The sequence below is a fragment of the Erythranthe guttata genome, chromosome 2, assembly GCF_056151865.1.
Source record: "Erythranthe guttata isolate IM_541 chromosome 2, IM_541, whole genome shotgun sequence".
NCBI lineage: Eukaryota > Viridiplantae > Streptophyta > Magnoliopsida > Lamiales > Phrymaceae > Erythranthe > Erythranthe guttata.
Window position 1 is genome coordinate 1,010,842 of NC_142534.1, and position 19,742 is coordinate 1,030,583.

At 35.1% G+C, this 19,742-nt stretch overlaps 6 protein-coding genes and 1 non-coding gene across 8 annotated transcripts; 3 read left to right on the plus strand and 4 right to left on the minus strand.

Annotated features, from left to right (window-relative positions):
• Positions 1 to 6: 6 nt before the first annotated feature.
• Positions 7 to 2,999, minus strand: LOC105957655 (uncharacterized). The gene is made up of 4 exons (XM_088822609.1): positions 2,800 to 2,999; positions 1,260 to 2,284; positions 1,035 to 1,060; positions 7 to 891 (listed from the first exon to the last, which is right to left on the minus strand). The coding sequence occupies exons 2-4, from the start codon at positions 2,236 to 2,238 to the stop codon at positions 154 to 156; spliced, it is 1,743 nt and encodes a 580-aa protein (XP_088678735.1). The 5' UTR covers positions 2,239 to 2,284; positions 2,800 to 2,999; the 3' UTR covers positions 7 to 153.
• A 2,467-nt stretch (positions 3,000 to 5,466) lies between these two features.
• RER1B (endoplasmatic reticulum retrieval protein 1B) lies at positions 5,467 to 7,828 on the plus strand. Its single transcript, XM_012981608.2, has 4 exons — positions 5,467 to 5,668; positions 6,261 to 6,630; positions 7,168 to 7,348; positions 7,434 to 7,828. Exons 2-4 carry the CDS (start codon positions 6,281 to 6,283, stop codon positions 7,485 to 7,487), a joined length of 585 nt encoding a protein of 194 aa, XP_012837062.2. The 5' UTR covers positions 5,467 to 5,668; positions 6,261 to 6,280; the 3' UTR covers positions 7,488 to 7,828.
• A 93-nt stretch (positions 7,829 to 7,921) lies between these two features.
• On the minus strand, positions 7,922 to 9,518 carry LOC105957659 (phenylcoumaran benzylic ether reductase POP1). The gene is made up of 5 exons (XM_012981605.2): positions 9,210 to 9,518; positions 8,979 to 9,113; positions 8,608 to 8,845; positions 8,300 to 8,503; positions 7,922 to 8,211 (listed from the first exon to the last, which is right to left on the minus strand). Exons 1-5 carry the CDS (start codon positions 9,396 to 9,398, stop codon positions 8,045 to 8,047), a joined length of 933 nt encoding a protein of 310 aa, XP_012837059.2. The 5' UTR covers positions 9,399 to 9,518; the 3' UTR covers positions 7,922 to 8,044.
• A 593-nt stretch (positions 9,519 to 10,111) lies between these two features.
• LOC105957660 (NmrA-like negative transcriptional regulator family protein) lies at positions 10,112 to 11,740 on the minus strand. The gene is made up of 5 exons (XM_012981606.2): positions 11,407 to 11,740; positions 11,187 to 11,321; positions 10,787 to 11,024; positions 10,499 to 10,702; positions 10,112 to 10,413 (listed from the first exon to the last, which is right to left on the minus strand). The coding sequence occupies exons 1-5, from the start codon at positions 11,590 to 11,592 to the stop codon at positions 10,247 to 10,249; spliced, it is 930 nt and encodes a 309-aa protein (XP_012837060.2). The 5' UTR covers positions 11,593 to 11,740; the 3' UTR covers positions 10,112 to 10,246.
• Positions 11,741 to 11,902: 162 nt separating this feature from the next.
• On the plus strand, positions 11,903 to 15,732 carry RD2 (Adenine nucleotide alpha hydrolases-like superfamily protein). Its single transcript, XM_088822632.1, has 6 exons — positions 11,903 to 12,607; positions 12,765 to 14,115; positions 14,205 to 14,284; positions 15,022 to 15,140; positions 15,244 to 15,320; positions 15,409 to 15,732. Exons 2-6 carry the CDS (start codon positions 13,896 to 13,898, stop codon positions 15,432 to 15,434), a joined length of 522 nt encoding a protein of 173 aa, XP_088678758.1. The 5' UTR covers positions 11,903 to 12,607; positions 12,765 to 13,895; the 3' UTR covers positions 15,435 to 15,732.
• LOC148772070 (small nucleolar RNA U30) lies at positions 12,037 to 12,117 on the plus strand. Its single transcript, XR_016030124.1, has one exon. It is a non-coding gene; the product is annotated as a small nucleolar RNA U30 (small nucleolar RNA).
• Positions 15,733 to 16,800: 1,068 nt separating the features above from the next.
• Positions 16,801 to 19,235, minus strand: LOC105957658 (uncharacterized). Of its 2 annotated transcripts, none has more exons than XM_088822631.1 (7): positions 18,396 to 19,235; positions 18,017 to 18,244; positions 17,797 to 17,931; positions 17,641 to 17,712; positions 17,323 to 17,532; positions 17,122 to 17,220; positions 16,801 to 17,038 (listed from the first exon to the last, which is right to left on the minus strand). In XM_088822631.1, the coding sequence occupies exons 1-6, from the start codon at positions 18,858 to 18,860 to the stop codon at positions 17,164 to 17,166; spliced, it is 1,167 nt and encodes a 388-aa protein (XP_088678757.1). In that variant the 5' UTR covers positions 18,861 to 19,235; the 3' UTR covers positions 16,801 to 17,038; positions 17,122 to 17,163. The 2 variants fall into 2 exon arrangements, with proteins under 2 accessions (XP_088678757.1, XP_088678755.1); XM_088822629.1 differs by having other exon boundaries at positions 17,122 to 17,223.
• Between the last annotated feature and the right edge of the window lie 507 nt (positions 19,236 to 19,742).

Genomic DNA, 19,742 nt, shown 5'->3' on the forward strand with positions numbered 1-19,742 from the left:
GGCATCTCAGTCGTAATCTTAGATTAGAATATCTCTACGAATCATCGACATTCGAACTTCATAATAATACAAGTAGTAATAATAAATCACTGACTTCACAACTTAACAAAAAATGTGGAATAAACGAAAACTTGCAATGCGATTTTTTTTCTTTCAGAAAGCTTTTGTGTTCCAAACAGTGAAAGAGCCTCTCTTCTGAAGCTCGCACGGTTGAAAGCAAGTCAAAGCCCTTCCCATTAATGCCATTGCTGCAACGCTAGGGCACTGACCCTTTTCGATGTTCTCCAATTCCAATTTCGAACTTTGTGCCACACAAGAAATTCGTGTTTTGGGGTTTTTTTCGGCGATTCTTGATCCATTGCTCAGCCATCTTTGCACCCAAGCATGTGACAGCAATAAGCCCTTGTCCTTTTTGTTCGGTTCTTGGATAAGGTTCTTATCTTTACTAAAGAAACCCCCACCCTTGTCTGAAAGGGCTAATTCTTTACCGCCACCATACATGGTTGGAGTAATTTCTGAGCTCATTACATCACTTTCCAGAATTCGTCTGAAGAACTTGCTCGCTTTTTCGGGAGATGGGTTTTCGGCCAAGTTTGAGCTCTTTATGCATTGAGCAGGGTGGTTCGATGAGCTCATTTTGAGACGCTTGATCCATCGAGTGCTTGGATCTGCATTAGGATAATTATCGAGGCTGAAATTGGACTTCCTCTTTGGCTGCTCCATCTCTAGAGTTTGAGTTTTTGAAGAGATTGGGCATACATTCTCTGGCGAATTCGCTAACGCGGGAAAGTTGATATCGGGAATTTCGATATTAGGCTGTTTAGATACAGTTTTTCTTGAGGAAGTCGCACGCTGAATCCAAGGTGGTAGATTTGACTTCGTATCGAGGATCTGTAACACGTTTCAAAAGATATGTTAGAGCGGTTTAAAAGCTGATGCGCAACTGTAACCTTTAGAATTATATCAGAATCTAAATACACAAGAAATAGGAGATAATAGTGCATAATTCAGAATAACTAGCATGAAAAGGGTACCTTGGTCGATGCTGTAGAATTCGAACCTACAATAGAGAAAGAGAAACGGCTTAATAAAGGACAACATTTCGAATGCACATAAACAATGTTTTTTTTTATTTTCTTATTTAAATAAGAATAGACTTTTTTTTTTACTGCATCTTCCATTTGCCAGCAATAAAGCAAAAATAAAATAAACTGATAAATAATCGAGAGCAAAACCAATCTAGCACAGGTAACACGTACCTGATTGCAGATTCTTCTCCTTAAAAGACATGGTATCTGTCTCAGCCGATAAATTATTCCTAGTAACTTTAGAAGCCTTGGCGTCTTCATTATCAAAGGAACTGATCAGAGGCTGAAGTTCCATTTGTTGCTTAACATGACCAGAATATGCAGAGAATCGATGAAGATGACTAGATATATCTCCATTCTTACTAATATCTCTTGTACTACTGGTAAATAGGTCATTTTTTTTCGACGAATTGAAATCAATCCTTTCTGTGATTAACACACTTTGGGTTGTCTGAGCATCCATGGTGGTGCCGATTCTCTTAGTCCCCACATCATGAACACGATTCTGAAACTTCATTAAAGAGTAACAATCATTACGCGTATTCCTTGTTTCAGTTTCCTCGGAAGTAATGCACTGACTCGAAAACATTCCAATACCTGAACACTTCTGCATCTTTGGGGCACGTTCGAGATCACTCAATGAGTCGACATATTTTTCTTTGTGAGGATTAGGGTTTATCAAATGAGATTTCATCCACTTGGGAAGATTCTTTGAACTACCTTCTCCCACAGAATGGCATCCTCGGGAAATAATTCCTTCCCCACTCGAGCACTCAACAGCTTTACCACGCTCAAGGCTGAGCTCAAACGGAGGCCTTAACGCTTGCATTTCATCTGTGTGCTGGCCATATTTGAACGCAGAAGCGCAAATTCTCTCACTCTCGACGATTTTTGAATTCGTTTTGACGATCTCGAAAGTTTTAGTCTCGATCAGTCTGACTCCTTCGACAGACCTAGAAGAAGCTGCCAATCCATCTGTTAGATCAGCATCCATGGTCGAACGGTCACGTTTCTTTTTTGGAGAAGTACGTGTTTCGTCGAGGCTCGTTCTCAACCAATGAGACATCCACAGAGATTGTTGCGCTTGCACAGACTGTCCACTTCTCCCATCAGTGTTGTCATTAACTGATTGTTGGACTCGATCAGACATGATGAGTTGGACTCGGTTGCAACTGTATCTTTGGAATGGGATCGATCTGCACACACAAATTAAACCTACTATTAAAACCTAAAAGGCATGTATTTGTAAAGACAATAAAATGCTAATTATCAAAAAAAAAAGACAATAAAATGCTGATTCAACTGCGAAATTCACAACCTAATTTCCTAATCCGAAATATTTCAACATAAAACGTACACGTTTTGCGCAGTTTAATTTCAAGGTTGATTTTAACTCAAAATTAATCAAGGATTGAAAGACTAAGAAATACTAGCACAAAGCACAACCAGGCGGATAAATCGAGATCCAATGAACAGAAAACGTTGCTCAGCTAACAATTAAATTTCCATCTCCGAAGATCCAAAACTAAATTAAGCAGTGGAACAAAAAAGGATAAAAAACAAAGATCCACACAATAAAGAGATCCACGAACAAAAATTAAGCAACTGACAAATTAAACTGTTGAACAAACAGATTTCAATCGCCACAAACGAACAGAAACAAAATAATTTGAAGCAACAATTAAAAATGGCCATGGAGTAGTCAACTCACCTCTCTGTTTAGTCCCACCAAAATACTGAAAAATCACGGTTTCGCAGCTGAATTCAGGATCGTGTGTGTCAGTGTGTGTGTATATATATCGTTATGTATGTATGTATTAGCTGAAAAGTGACGGAAGAACACAGAGGAGAGAGAGAGAGAGAGAGGAGAGAGAGGAGAGAGAGAGAGGATTGGTTTATGGAGCCAAGCTTAATCTTCTTAGTTTTGGTTTTAAGCTTTATAGAAGCAAGGCGGGGGTAGCTTAGTGGTGGGCCCCACTTATCTTGCACTTTTTGGATCTTTAGCCGCTACACCGGATTTAAATATTAGTAGCTAATTTTTCTAATATAGAATAAGTTATAGATATAATTCAACGTTGACCGCTTGCCTGGACTAAACCATGAGCTTAGCTCATTCATAAGCTTGATTAAGCGGCTCCACAAAAGCTCAAATTTAACCCCGTTTAATATATAATATTGCAAAAATTGGTAATATAAGTAATTTATAAAATAGTAATAATAATAATAATGATAATAGTTAATGTAAAAATAAATAAAATGAGCTCGAACACAATATCGAAAAACTCGAGCTGGCCGAATTTGTTATCCGTCAGGTTATCAATACTATAGAAAAAATAAAGAATATAATTAAGTCTTGTTTTGTTACATATATCGAATTAATTTGGATTAGATTTGTATTTGTGATAATTTTGAAACATATTTTATCATTTAATCTGTAAAACAAATCAAACATAACAACTACACCACTGGGAAAAATAATCCAAATATATCCTTGCATATAATGTAACAACAAAGTATGACATAATAAAACAATGAAATTATTACTTTTACAATGTAATAGTAGTTCAATTTTGAGCATGTGCTCTGACAAATGTTTAATTTATTTGTAACAACATTATCTTATCATATTATGGGGCATCTTAATTCGAATAATCTTTAGATACTTTTAGGACTGATTATTGAGGCGGGCCTAACCGAAGCCCGCCAGCTCGGCTCAATTAAACTTGAATCGAGTGTAATTTTTGTCGAGTTGGACCGATTCTAAGTCATTTTATTCAATCTAATTTATTTATAAACCGAGTTTGAGCTTAGTTTGGCTCAATGCAAGCTCGACCATTGCCAACCATATTTAAAAGAAACAAATAAATATATAATGAATATTGCTATTCCTGAAAAAAAAATATCTAAAATAAAAGGGAATTAAATAGAAATAATATCTAAATAGGATGGGCTGAGCAGAATGATTGTCCCTTTTTGAGGACACAAATATCTAGCCCATGAAATATCTTTGTTTGCTATGTTGATCCGATCCAGTCACCGAGTCAGTCAGTCAACATTATATCTATAAATAAATATCTACGCTGAGCCGACAACAAAGCCGAGCCGGTTGATTATTTAAGCACGGGGGTTTATTTTAATATTTTTTTAGTATACAACATTAGGTGGAGTGGTTTGCCACGAATTCAGTTGTTACACCACTGGTTTATTTTATGGACACGTCATTATTTTTAATATTTAATTAGTGTGTCCTTTTCTACCTTAATTGCGTCGGGGAAATCGGATTAACTTGACATTGATTAGTGAGATTCAATAGTGGGGTTTCTTGACATTCAAAGGTTTATTATTATAAGAATCGAATCGATGAACATATAAATAAAATCAAATAGTAAAATTAAATAATAAAATTTGAATAGTAAATCATAAAATTTAAACGATGAACTAAGAAACATAACTTCTAATCAACATTTAATCAAATACATAGATAAAAGGTCCATTTGATAACATTATTTGATTTTAATAATTATTATTGAACTTACTTTTGGGGTAAATCAGCCATCTCCAACCTTTTATATATATAAAGGGTAAATTACAACCACCCCTGAGGTGGTTAAATTACAAACTCCCCTCTTGTTTGGGTAATTACAACCAGAGCCGGCCCTAGGGTTCCCAGGGCCTTAGGCGAGATGAAAAATCGAGGCCCCGATCTTATAAATTTTTGTTTGCAATATTCTTTTCTATTAAAAAAAAAAAATTATTTATATATATTAGGCTTTTATTTTTTATTTTATTTTATTTTGGGGGCCCAGATTAAAATGGGACCCTAAGCGATGGCATCTCTGGCTTCCCCTCAGGACCGGCTCTGATTACAACCACTCCTCAACTATAAATCTTCTTACACGTCCACCATTGTGGTTTTAAATTTAATGGAATCTTTGAGATTATATGGAATATTATCATTTTTGTACCCGTTTTACCCCATTCGAACTCCACATTTTGAAGCAAGATGATCATAATATGTGTTTTTTGGCTTATATATATATATTAGATTTTGATGCATTATAAACTGTATTTTTACACAAAATGAGTACAAACTAGAGCACATTCCACGAAATCTAGATGATTATGTTGAATTTGAAACCATAAGGGTGGAGATGTAAGAAAAAATCATGGTTAAGGGGTAGATGTAATTATCCAAACAAGAGGGGTTTTTTCATAAATTGACCATACCTCAGGGGAGTGTTTGTCATTTACCCTATTTATAAATCATGAATTATGAAAATCAACAACGCTTTTATAATAACAGGAAACGCGTTTATCATTTCGAAAAAATATATAATAATATCTTGAAAATATAAAATGACGAAATTATCCAAAGAATGAAAGCATATTCCGATAAAAGGGCGAAATCGTCGTTTATTTTGTTATCGCAGTCGTGTTTGTTTCTTCGCATAGTTGTCAAAGGAGTCGGTGCTATCTGGATACCTATTTCCAAACAGATCCGAATCCATATTTCTTCACCTCCGAAAAACGGAAAACCCCCAAATTTCGATTCACTTTCACCGGCTGTATGCTAGCCAAAGGTAACCCTAAACTATAATTTGTGTTTTAATCAGCAATTCGTTACATTTTTTTTAATGCATAATGCACGATTATGGTAATCTTCTGTATTTTTTATTATTTGTTACCTTTTAATTAAATTTTTGGCAACCATTGATCGGCGGTGTCAGATCTGCTTGTTAATCGACGTTTGGTTTCATTATTTTGGGTTAATTCTGTTTCCGATCGTAAATTTGGTCTACTGTTGTGTTTATTATCGCGAATGTGGGGTTTAATTTGCATTTATTTAGAGCTTAGCCGCCGTAATGATTATTTGAAACGGATGTTGTATAATTCCAAGTTGAGTTGTTTGTGTTGCATTGCGTATTCGATTTGAAATACAGCTCAAGCAGATTAAATGAGCTGTAGTTGAGGTTAAATTTTTTGTCTTGCCAAAATTTTGGTGAAATTATCATATTTTCGTTATTCTGCTGCATTGTTCTTCGTTTTTTTGGATAGAGCTGCTGGATTTATGAGGTATTGTTTTTGTTATCACCGCTACAATCACTCGTGTTTTTTTCTTTCTTATTCGATTTCTATTTCTCCTGTTATTGAAGTTTGGGATGTTTTTTTTAGGGTTTTGAATTTGATATTCGATGGAGGGGGTTGGAGGTGATGGTCCCTCAGCAGCAGCTGCAGCATTGAACCAAAAGAGGCATGAAGTGTCGAGACTTTTCCAGTATTATTTAGATAAATCTACTCCACATGCTACTAATCGCTGGGTCGGAACTTTTGTTTTAGTGTGTCTTTACGCTCTTCGGGTTTACTATGTTCAAGGGTTCTACATTGTTTCATATGGTTTGGGGATCTATATTCTGAATTTGCTCATTGGGTTTTTGTCACCTCTTGTTGACCCTGAGCTGGAACAAACCGATGGGCTGCTTCCAACAAAGGGTTCTGATGAATTCAAGCCTTTCATCCGCCGTCTCCCTGAGTTCAAATTTTGGTGATTCTTCTAGTACTTTCCCTTGTCCCAATTTTGGCATGATGTGATTTTGACATGTTATATGTTCTGATTGATGCCTTTAGAATTTTGTGTTTGTTATTTCTTCCGAGCAATTTGATTGCTACTTTTGCTTTCCAATACTTTTTTAATCGAATGTTTTGCCTAACTCAAAGTAAAGGTGGGTAAGAGTATGTTGAGAATGCCATAGGTGGTTCTGAGACCTTTCTTCGTTTTATTTCGATCATGTCCTGCTAATCCTTGTTATCTTCTGTTCCTTAGCTTTGCTGAAAGTGTAGTACATAGATGCAGAATGTTGTTGTCTATGACTGGCATAATTGTTTTTCATGACTGGCAGAAAGTGTAGTATATAGTTTAGTATTGATCATGTCCTGCTAATCCTTGTTATCTATTATGGTTCATTTATTTGGTATATACAGTCAGCTGATTCCTATGTCTGTTTCTTTTCCTTTTTTGTATATGCACATTTGTGACATCCAGTTGTTGACATTGATAAGAGTCTTGTTTTTGTGATTCCAGGTATGCCATCACTAAGGCTTTTTGTGTAGCATTTGTGATGACCTTCTTTTCCATGTTCGACGTCCCAGTCTTTTGGCCAATACTATTATGTTACTGGCTGGTACTTTTCGTACTAACAATGAAGCGTCAAATCATGCATATGATGAAGTACAAATATATCCCATTCAATATTGGCAAACAGGTATAATAATCCCTCGAAAATTGTATATTATTATCTTTATTTTTTGTACTATTATTTGCTTATGATGGTTCTTGTCTTACAACAGAAGTACAGAGGGAAAAGACCTGCTTCCAGTGCCAGCAGCCCTCGAGCTGACTGAACTTTCTCAAAGTACATGATATTAGGAAGTATGAAATTGGAAGAAAAAAAGGGGTTATGGATTTATACTTCACTTTAGTTTACGTGATTTGTTTTTGCGTTGAAATATTCACACGCACCTAAGTACAGAATTATTAGCGTATAGTTCAGTTGTTGTGCTGATATTTGACTATGGCAGCAAACTGTTGTTGATGATGCAGGGTAAGAAGATAAACTTCATTAGTTTTAATGTTTGCTTTATACTTCAGATGTCTCACTAGATGGACCAAGTTAGCTTATTGCCATGTAACTTTTTTTTTTATGTTTAATGACCTATAGTTTATATTATACCATTGAATGTTTTTATTGAGCACATAACTGAATATGTGCCACAGGTTCAAGATTGTTAATTGGTTGTTTATGGATTACCCTTTAAATGATCGGCCTAATTCGGTGAAAGCATTACGGTGGCAATATATAAGCTGCAGTTCATAAATTATTGATACGTCTATGATATTATAAACATATATTTGATCAAACAAAAAACATCGATGAAACTGAACTGAAGAAATTCCAAATTCAAACATATTGGTCAAGCATCTCATCGACAGTAGCATACTTAACATCAGGATAAATCTCCGATGCCTCGACACCAACCGAAGGTTCAATCCTAAAGTTTGTCTGATCTCCCTTCACAAAAACAGAGTGTCGGATTGCCATTCTCACATTTAACGGGGCCGATGCCTCTGAAAACACGTACACACACAACTATCCATAAACTTATTTATATAATAAACGAAAAATCAAGAAAACCAAAGGTAGAATTCATCTTACCTTGAATGTCTTTCAGAACTTGTTCTTCAGGAACATATATTCGTTCGATTTTTTCGCCGCACTTACTCTCCCACAAAGTCGTTAAGTCATTCATCGAAATAGAGTTGGCTGGAGGTCTAATGTAGAGTACCTTATTCAAAGTCCTCGGATCATCCACAGCTTTTATAGTATAAGCGGCGATATCTTCTTCCGTATTAAATACAGCTGAATATAACAGAAGCAAAATATTAAAAGAACTTGGTCGATAATCAATATCAACTGCAACGGGCAACCACATATCTGATCTTATATAACTTGATCATACACACCTTTTGTGTTCCCATCTGCTAAAATGACAACTTTGTCCCTTGGTGGAGCTGTGGCATCTAGTTGAGCAAGCGCTCTAACAAATAAACCAGCAAAGCAATTGCTTACGACATATGTATAAGGAACTCCGGAAGCTTCGACAAGACGACGGAATTGAACTTTTTGTCCGAATATCGATTTTGCCGGCTCAACAGGATGGCCACGATCCACGTCACTTCCAAACTCCGAAGGGAGGAACCGCTACAAATTAACATGTTTAATTAAGCCACAATCGTTTGGTTGGTGAGATAAGCCATGATTAATTAAATAAAATTAGGTATTATATATGATTTTGGTTAGTGCAAAAAAAAAAAAAAAAAAAAAAAAATCAAACCTTGACATTGCCGGATTCTTTCATAGCAGGTAAAAACATGTGTTGATCATTCACCTGAGTGGAGCCAACAGTTGAGATCACAACATCCACTTGCTTTATTGCTTTCACCAAGCTCTCGTGATCGTGCAGATCTCCCTACACCAACTCAATCACCCCAAAATTAAATCAATTTATTTGAGTTCCGTACATTACGCAGAAACAAAAAAGTAATTAGAGGAAAATTGGGCTCACAGGGATGAAGGTGACGCCGGAATTTGTAAAGGTCTGAATTAGGTCGGATTTGTGGGGGGTAGGGTTAGAGAGAGTGGACTCTCTCACTAGAAGGAAGGTGGGGTGACCGGCGCTGATGCTGGCTTCGACGATGAATTTGCCCATGTATCCAGTTCCTCCGATTATCAGAATCTTACTCTTGCCGGCCATTTTAACGATTCTCGCCGGCGACGGTAGTCTAATTGTGAAATAGTCAAGTGTGATTTGAAGGCTGATGTGTTCATCTTTTCTTATCCAAACCAAAATATTATTTTAGTGGTTGTTAAATTGCCATTAGAAAAACGTTTACTAATTTAGATGTGGGGAAATTTGCCAAAAGTCCTTGTACTTACGGAAATTGTTGTATCCCAACCAAATCTTTTATTTTTTTCTTCTAAAAAGTCCGTTAATTGATTAATCTATTGACATAAATATTCAAACGCGATTTTGATCATTTTTCACTTCAAGTTTTGCAAAACCCGAAACCAGAATTTGTAGTTTTTTGAGTTAGCTTTCTAATTCAATCTGAATCACCAAAATTGGATGTCGGATGAAAAAAATATACATTAATCAATGAATACTGCCAACAACTTTGATCTTTTGAGTTACCTAAAATTCAAAATGTGACTGATTCATGCATAACTTTGTGACACGACATCCAATGTAGCTGATTTAAGTTGGATTCGAAAGTTAACCTAAATTACTACAGTTTTCGTGTTTCAAATATTGCCAAAATCAGACTGGAAATATGTCAAAGTCAGGTTCGAAGTCAAAACGGCATTAGTAGAATTGAAACGACAATTAACATTTCAGTTTCGTAATTGTTTGCTTTCATTTTATTTTTTATATGATACATATTTTGCTTGGAGTGTGAACTTGTCAAATGAATTATCAGAATAATCTCTTAATAGTGTAAAAACACATGAATATTTGTCCTCAACAAGATTGCTGGTGGTTTTCTTGTACAAAACAAACAAGTACAAAAGTCAATAATTACATGTAGCTTAAAATTACAATTCCTACAACAATGTATCCAAGAACTCACTCACTGTAGTGTATTTAATACGCGGATACAGCTCTGTTCCTTCCACACCATTCGACGAGTTTATGTCGAAATACGTCTGATCTCCCTTCACAAACGCAGAGTATATAAATACCATCTCCATGTTATCTGGATATTCCATATCTGAAATAACGCAAAGTCACATTGTTTACGACTTTCAGTAACGAACTAAAAAAAAACGACAAGTTTTTGCAATAATCAGATGTACCGTGAATTTTCTTAAGAAGGGCTTCCTCTGAGACATAATTCCTCTCGAGATTTTTCCCGATTTTCTTCTCCCAAATATCAACAATCTCGTTCATGGAAAGAGTGTTTCCGGGTGGCCTCAAATACAATGTTTTATTCAGTGTGCGTGGATCGTCCACCGTGCTAATCGTGAATGAAGCAACATCACATTCCTTCACAAACACACCTATTATATATAACCCCCAAGAAAAAAAAGTAATTAGACGAAATCCCCTAAATTAGATGAAATTAATGTTTTAATTCACGAGACCTTTAACATTTCCATCTCCGAATATCGTGACTTTGTCTCTAGGTGGGGATTTAAGGCCCGGCTGAACGAGGGATGGAAGTAAGTAGCTCGTATAAAAGTTGCAGCATATGTAAGTGTAAGGAATGCCTTCATCTTCGACAAGACGCCTTATATCGGATTTTCTTGAATAGAAGTTGTGGTCCAAATCCGAAACCCTAGTTTTATCGGGATCCAATCCAAATTCTGATGGAAAAAACCTCTGCACTATCCCAGCTCAATGTAGTAAGCTCATATGAATTTCATGTTCAAACACTTTTTGAAATAAAAAAAACTCAAAAAAATCTGCAATAATTAAATCATTAATTCATTGGTATTTATAACAAAAAAAGAAAAAAAATACAGAATTAAGAAAAGAATTGACCTTGATGCAAGCAGCGCGTTTGATAGCCGGAATTAGAAGCATCTGATCATGCGATTGCTTCGAAGAAACTGCGCAAATCACAACATCTACTTGCTTCAGGGCTTCGATTAAAATCTCTTCATCTTGCAATGAACCCTAAAACCCCAAATTAATTTTTTTTAAAAATCATAATTTACAGGAACGGAAATTGAGCTGAAATAAATGGTGCATCGGAACATGCCTTAACGATCTCGAGGCCGGCATTGGAGAGGAATCGAAGTTTCTGGAGTTTGTCCGGGTCGGAAAATCCGGATTCTCTGACGAGTCCGATTGTTCGATGGGATGCATTGAGGCTGGCTTTCGCTAATTCGAATCCTAGGTTTCCTGTAACTCCGATTATCAATATCTTGCTTTTGATTTCCGCCATTGTTCAATTGATTGGAGTGAGGCGGCGGTGGTGGTAGTGGTGGCGCGTGGGTTGAGACTGGCGGAGAGAAATGAATTTATTTGGGCTTGGAAATGCAAATTTCCAGAAGGTTTATGTCAGTTGTTGCCCAAATGGATCTGGGCCGTCTAATTAAAAAAGGCCCAATCAATTATATATTTAAACAACATTTTTTAAATTAAAACGGACAAATAAAAATTACTAGGGCAATTATGTGAATTGACTATATTACCCCGTTCCCCGTCTAATTTTTTGTTTATAAATACCCACAATTAATTAACACAACCCTAATGCAGATGGCCGCTTTCGTCTCTCCCCCATTCTAAATCTACTGTTAATCTCTTCATTCAAAGTGTTCGCGAAATTTTGTTTACACTGCACACACACACAGATAAACACACGGATGTGTGTGTGAAAAATAGGAGGCGCGATGATGAGATAAAGAAATAATCTCGTTAATCTGATAATTAATGAGGAAACTTATCTATCCATTCATATTTCCTGAGCGCCTTCTATTTCTTTTCTCTGATTTGCATTTGTGTTTTTAAATGAATTTTTTTGGTTAATTTGTTTTTGTTTCTGCATAATTTTAATTTTTTACTAATCCTTCAAATTTGGTTCTACACTAATCTAATTCTTCAACAAACTGCTCTTTTTAATTTTGAAAATTTCTTATTGCTATTTTGATCTGTAGAATTTTAATGAATTTTTCGTTTTTTTATGGGCAAAATTATTTTTTAAAGATTTGTTGGTTTTTATAATTAAAATTAATTTCTGGTAAAGATCTTTGTTGATTGTTTTGTATAAATATTTAATTCAACTTAAATTGTATAATTGTAGTTTTGAAGCTCTTTGGTCTAAGTGGTGCAAGTAATTGATGAGATTGGAAGTGTTGGGCTCTTTGACCTAAATGTTTATCCACTTTAATTTCATTTAATCAAGAGCTTTTTCTAATGACAAATTAAATGTTTTATAAATCTGTTGGCTATTAAGGATGGTTTTATCTATCCTACACCCGGTGAAGGTTACACCGGGTGATTGTTTACCGTTGATCTACACATACCAATGTGGGTGTGTGTGTTTTTGTGTGTATATGAATGGTAAAGATCTACCCGGTGTATTTCACCCGGTGTAGGATCTCAAAAGCCATTAAGGATTTAAGGATGATTGCAAAAAAATGTGTACCTGAAAATATTCAAGGATTTAAATTAAGAATTTAATTGACTAACGAAATAAATATAGTTGACAACTAAATACATTTTTTTTATTTTTTTAAGTTGCAACTATATATATACAACCATCTTGAGTTATGGTTAAATTAGGAAAACTCCCCTTTTGTTTGTAATAATAATCACTCCCCTCAACTATAAAACTTTTTATATATTCAACTCTGCGGTTTCAAATTTAGTGAAATTTTAGAGATTATATGGAATGTTATTACTTTTGTATTCATTTTATCCTATTCGAACTCCACATTTTGAAGTAGGACGACCATAATATGTGTTTTTTAGCTTGTATATATCAGATTGTGGTTGTATTTTTATACAAAATTAGTACAAATTAGAGAACTGTAGCACATTCCAAGAAATCTAGATGATTATATTGAATTTGACACCATAAGGGTGGAGATGTAAGAAAAAATTATAGTTGAGGTGTAGATGTTATTGTCCAATCAAGAGAGTTTTTTTTCGTAAATTGACCATACTTAATGGGTGTGGTTGTAATTTGTTTTTGATACTGAGCCTATAAATACTTGGTGATATTTAATCACTGGTGTGTGGTTAAATAATTGCTCTTGGCATCAAATAAATCCATAGTCGACATGTACTTATTTCTATTTTTCAAAGTAAAAAACATTTTCGTCGGCACTAAAATCAAATTTCACTTTATTTTTATCAAATACCAACCTAACTTAATTTTGCACAATAAAACAATAATAATATATAAATAGGATTAAACTCGAAATTAAGGGAATAATGGGAGAGAAGTCGGTGAACCAAAACCTTACCAAATTCAGCGACAACGATTGGAAAATGAAAATTGAAATTCAACCCAAAAAAAAGAAAAGTATTAATCACACTTTAATCTATTAATTATTATTCAAAGTCGGCTGGCTCGCTCTGCATTCCAAAATCAAAACGATCACCGCTTCTCTAAATCACAATAAACCAAACTCAAAACGAAATCCAAATCTCACAATCATTATTCCTAATTTTGTCGTTCAAAGCAAAAATTGTAGATCGAGTAATCAATCAATAATCAAAGCACCAAATCGGAAAAAAAAAATGGAGACGCTGATGGAAGATGTAGAGTACAGCTGGAAAGAAGTGTCTCTGCCGTCGCTGATTGAACCGGAACTCGACAGAGAAACCGGCGAGAGGAGAAGAGGCCGTGACATAATAATCGCCGTCGATCATGGCCCTAACAGCAAGCACGCCTTCGATTGGGCCGTCACCCATCTCTGCCGCCTCGCCGACACCCTCCACCTCGTCCACGCCGTCTCCAGTTATTTTCCTCCAATTATTATCTGCTTCCGCATTTAGGTTTAATTTGCTGCTAATTTAATTTTGTTGATTTTTTTTTTTTGTTTGAAGGTTTCAGTAACCAGATTGTTTATGAGTCGACTCAGGGCCTCATGGAGAAGCTCGCCCTCGAGGCTTTTGAGGTTGCTATGGTAATTTTTCTTTCTTAACTTGATTTTTTTTTTTTTAATTATAGATCTAATGATAATAATAATTATTATTATTAGTGTAGTATTAAATAATTCAGTTGATCAATTATGCATCGGGATTAAAAATGAGCTCAATCAATGGTTCGAAACTCCATTTTACGCGGTTTTAGTACGTTTTGAACACTTGTGTTGCTTACGAATTTATTTAGGTTTGTCGTGATTATTTGTTGTTTGAAACTTATATAGAGATTCGTCGATTCTTCTTGCAATGATTTTCTTCTTCAAGAATCGTGCTATCGTAATATCGTTAGAATTATTACAACTCTTGTTCCTTTCCATAAATTGTTAAAAGTAATGGCTGCAAAAAAAAAGTTTCATTAGAGAAGCTCTTGTTATGTTGGATTCTTTTGTTTTAAAGCTTCGAAACAACCAGAGAATCTTCGATATTCGTCGTGAAGTTGTAATTGTATTTCCTCTCTTCTGTAAGTGAATTTTCTCGTTCATCTTCGAAACTATGTACTATATTATATCTCCTCTGGTTTATTTATTTATGTAAAGTGGAAATGACTGATCATGTTCGAAGTATACCTTCTCCTCCATTACTTTTGAATGTGTTAATTCTTAAACCAAGAACTACACCTTACGTAACTTGGGAGTATAAAACACAAGAAAAATTAAATAAAGCGAGCTATTATTTTTTTGTGACGAGGCTATCGTATGTTAATATTTGGTGTAAGTAGGTGAAAACAAAGGCTAGGATTGTCGAAGGAGACGCCGGCAAGGCAATATGCAAGGAAGCAGAGAGGTTGAAGCCTGCCGCTGTTGTAATGGGCACCAGAGGCCGAAGCTTCATTCAAAGGTCTCTCTCTCTCTCTCTCTCTCTCTCTCTCTCTCTCTCTCTCTCTCTCTCGAACATGTGGTTGACTTATTATTTAATTAATGATTTTGTTAATTGTTTGTAGTGTCCTACAGGGAAGCGTAAGTGAATATTGCTTCCACAACTGTAAAACAGCACCGGTAATTATTGTTCCTGGGAAAGGTATTTAACTTAACTCTGTAACTAAGCCAAGTTTCGTCAAATTTCTTACAAGAGTTAATATTAAATGATGAATGTAATTCAATAACAGAAGCAGGGGAGGAATCTGTTTTGTAAAAGGAACATGCAAACGGGGCCTCAACCATCGTTCATGAGAGTCTCAACAGCAGAATGATTTCGCTCTATTGGATGTGAGTGTAAATTTAATGTTTTTACTGTAATATAATTTATCATGTGTGATTGACTATGTATTAGATTCTATTATTGCAAAAACTAAAAAAGAAAAAAAAAACTCTTATTTGTGATTTGTGAATTGATTTTCGATTTTTGGTGGGGATTATTTGAGATTCTCTTCAAGTAAAAGACACAGAACAAGTAGTAACTGAGTTGAGTTTGCATTATATTTTATTTTTAATTTGTTATCAGTGTTTTAGATAAAGTTGTGAAGCAGGGCAAACTTTGTTTCACCATCAATTGGGGCAAAGAGAATCAATTGAGATTTTGCTAATGTACATAAAAATTAGGTCCAGCATTTTGTCATTTTCCATATGGCTTGAAAATGAAGTTGATATGAATACTCCTTTTTAGAGACTATTTTTTGTTTGGTCGAATTACGAAAAACTCCATCAGGTAAGGTCAAATTACAAAAGAAACTCCCTCTTATTTATGTAATTACAACCATCTCCCTCAACCATATATTGTATTACATGTCAACCCTAACAACGTCAAATTTACCTACCGAATGAGGGGTTCTTTCGTAAGAGGGTACATATTTGAGGGGCCAGTTGTAATTATCCCAAATTAGAGGGTTTTTTTTGTAATTCTTCTATTCAATTTGATTTTTACCCCTACTTGTTGACTGCTTACCCTAAAGCATTTTAGTCACATATATATATGATTTCCTGGAAGCCAGTCACGGACTTCATGATCACAATTGACAAACCAGACATATCTTATCATAGGTAAACTAGATGTGTATATAATAATCTTATCAAATCAAATATTGAAACTTGGATTCTAATCCATAATTCAATAAAAGAATAATAATTTCATTGTGATTAAGTAACAATATTAGAAGAATATTGAATTGATACCAATTAGATGAAAAAAAATAAAAAAAATTGAAGTGCATATATTATATTTAAATTGGTATCAGAGCTAGGTTATATATACCCGAAAATAACCTAGATCAGACTTGCTTTATGTACGCAAGTGACGTAGAAATCAAAAAAAAAAAAAAACGAAAAAAAATCGGGACCGTTGCGGGTGATATAAATAGATTGTCTGATTCTAGTCTCACAAGAGGAACATATGTGTTTCATATTGGTTGACTCTGTTTTCTTATCTCTTCACAGAACAGCTTAAAACCTGCTTCCATGTTTCTAATTCACACAAACAACTTGTCCAATTTGATGAATGTTACACTTTTGTCTTAATAATTACAGAATCCATGTTTCTTGATGAACTCTTTCTCACATTCATATGCAAAATTGGGCTACATCTCATTTATCTTTTTAATAATTAATCAATAATCATTTTGTTAATATTATCTCTTGCGCTGGGGGTATACATAATATATATATATATATACACAGCATTTAGTTTCAATAATGTCGAAAAAAAGATTCATCTGCAACACTCGAGAATTCGACTTCTTCGTGGAAATTTGTACATTTGGTGCATGCCGTTCATGTTTTCAGCTTCGTACGGCTCGAATAAACCTGCAAAAATAAGATTTTTTTTAAACGTAAATTTCAAGATTTGAATTTTTTTTTTTAAATATTTTTCGGCGTTTGTGTAGTACCTGTAAATGGCAGCTGAGAAATAATAAATGGGGTTGTGATCTTTACTCCATGTTGTATATGTTTTGGAATTCATCCTCCCATGTTACGTGCTGAATTTGCTGCTATATATTTGAAGATATTACAATTAGAAAATAAATAAATAAAAATTAAAAAAAAAAAAAAATAGATGATTTATTTATATTTAAGAAAAACAAACTCACATTTAAACTGGATGAATCAAGAAATGGATGTGGGACTGAAACAGGAGCACTAATTGTCCTCCTCAGAGAAACATCCATAGGATTAACTAACATTTCAAGAATCGAGCCCGAAATTTCTTGCCCTATTGAATTGAACTGAAGAAGGGATTGATCCATCATTTCCGATGGTGTCCCGATTGTCGGAACACTAGACGAACACCCCGTAAAATTCTGATATCCAAAAACAAAAAAAATAATATTTTAGAGCCATATATTAGTACATAATAGCCTAATCGAGAGGATTCGAATACGAGTTTTATTACATGAAAAAAAAATTACCTGCTTCGTATGATAGTTTTCAACGTCGAAATCGAGTCTTGGATTAATTACAGCCAGTTTCATGGACAAGAACTGCATGATAATTGATTTAGTTACACAGATCAAAGCAAAAACTCATTGTTAATTAATATATATTAATTATATAAATATATATACCTCAACTTGTCTTTGAAGAGATTGAACATAATTGATAATTTCATCAAGCATTCCAGCTTTGCCAGTAATTTTATCACAGCCCGGAACTAAATCTTGAAGATATTTCATTCTTTCACTTATTTTTTCCCTTCTCACCTGAAAAATCAATTCATCACTCCATCAGAAATCGATATTAAATGATCGAAAACAACATTGATTTTTTTTGAAAATGTTTTCTTACTCTTTCAGCCAAGCTATGGCTGTCAGTGGCTTGACCGCGACGAGCACGAACATGAATGTAATCGGTTTTCGGAAATTCCTTCGAATTGTTATTATTATCCTTTGAATTTGTAGCACTTGTTATTGTGCTACTCTTGTTGTTGTTATTGCTGTTTTGCTCTGTCATTTTAGATTCTTCTTCAAAGCATTCATTCATCTTCTTCTCCTCTATTTTTTCCTCTGCAATTACCTGAAAAATAAATATATATATAAATATACAATTATATATATATATATATATATATATATATATATATATATATATAGTAAAAACAGAGCACGAAAAATGGGGAAGCAAATTAAATGGGCAAAATTAATTGAAATTGGGGAAAAATGCGAACCTTAAGGGTTTGAGTTTTATCAGCCTTTCGCTTTTTGGAACTCTCTCTTCCGGCGGCGGAGCTAAGAGCGGCCTCCTGGGCGGCGATCTTCGCCGCCGCCACGTCCGGCGGGCAGCTGACGGTTCTCTGAATAGCGTAATTCTTTTCCAATTCCGACCCGTAGTTCAAATCACCGCCCCACCCGTTTTCCAGACCCGGGTCGGGTTTCATCGCCCCGCCGAGCAGCAGCTCGTGGAGACCGCCGTGATCGCCGTTCAATGACATAAAAACGCCGCCCAATTGATCGCTGTTGTCGCTGAAATAAGGAAGGGGCTGATTCTGCTGGTGTTGGTGCTGTTGAATTAATAACTGATCCTGCTGCCATTTGTGGCGCGAACGCTGCCGATCGAGCACGCTGATGTCGGCACCTTCCGACGCGGCGGCGTGAAGGCAGTGCAGCATCTCCGGTAAACCTCCCCTGTTCATCACCGAGAGTGAAAAAAATGTCCTCTGAAATTGGTTGGGGAACAAAATCACGAAGCCCGATAATTGAAACTTGCAAAAATTGAGGCTAACCGTCGATTATTATATATGAATCAGAAGAGAGAGAGAGAGAGAGAGAGAGAGAGAGAGAGAGAGAGAGAGAGAGAGAGAGATGTGATTAATTGGGGGAGAAGTGATGAAGTTATCCTTGGATCTTCAATTTTAGTAGGAGGAGAAAAAAACATTATTTATATACTCGAAATTGAGGTTTAGATGTGGGGCATAGATAAAACTGCCGGAAAGTGTGAAAGAGACCGCCGGGAAATGACGGAAGCAGCCGGATAAATAAATATTAGAAAATAAAAATGAAGTGGGGGCAGAGCAGAGAGACAAGCATGGAATGTAACCACAAGCAGGAGGCCATGGTGCGTGGGCCCCACTTAGACGTGACCAGCCACGTGGGCTTGTCTCTGTGGGGCCCGTATCCCTTGTGGGCGACGGCCCAATTTTTATTTTTGGGCCTCTGGATATTGATATATCACAATTTATACATTATTATCTAATTTTTTTTTTTTTTTTTTTTTTTTTTTATTATCTTCCCATGATAATTTGATATGGTTAATAATATATATTTTTTTTTAATTTGTTTTATTTTTTTGAGATGGGTTATGGACTTAATTTCTTATATATTTAGTACCTAAAAATTGAAACAAATATTTTTGGAAAATGAATTAATTAATTAAATGAAAATATTGATCCCCCTTTTTCAAAATATAAATAAATAGAAAATGACCTAGCGGTCAGAGCAAATGAACTTTTGTGGATTAATCCAAATTCGAATCCCCTTTGTAACGGCCGTTGTGTCGAGCTTATCACACATAGTTA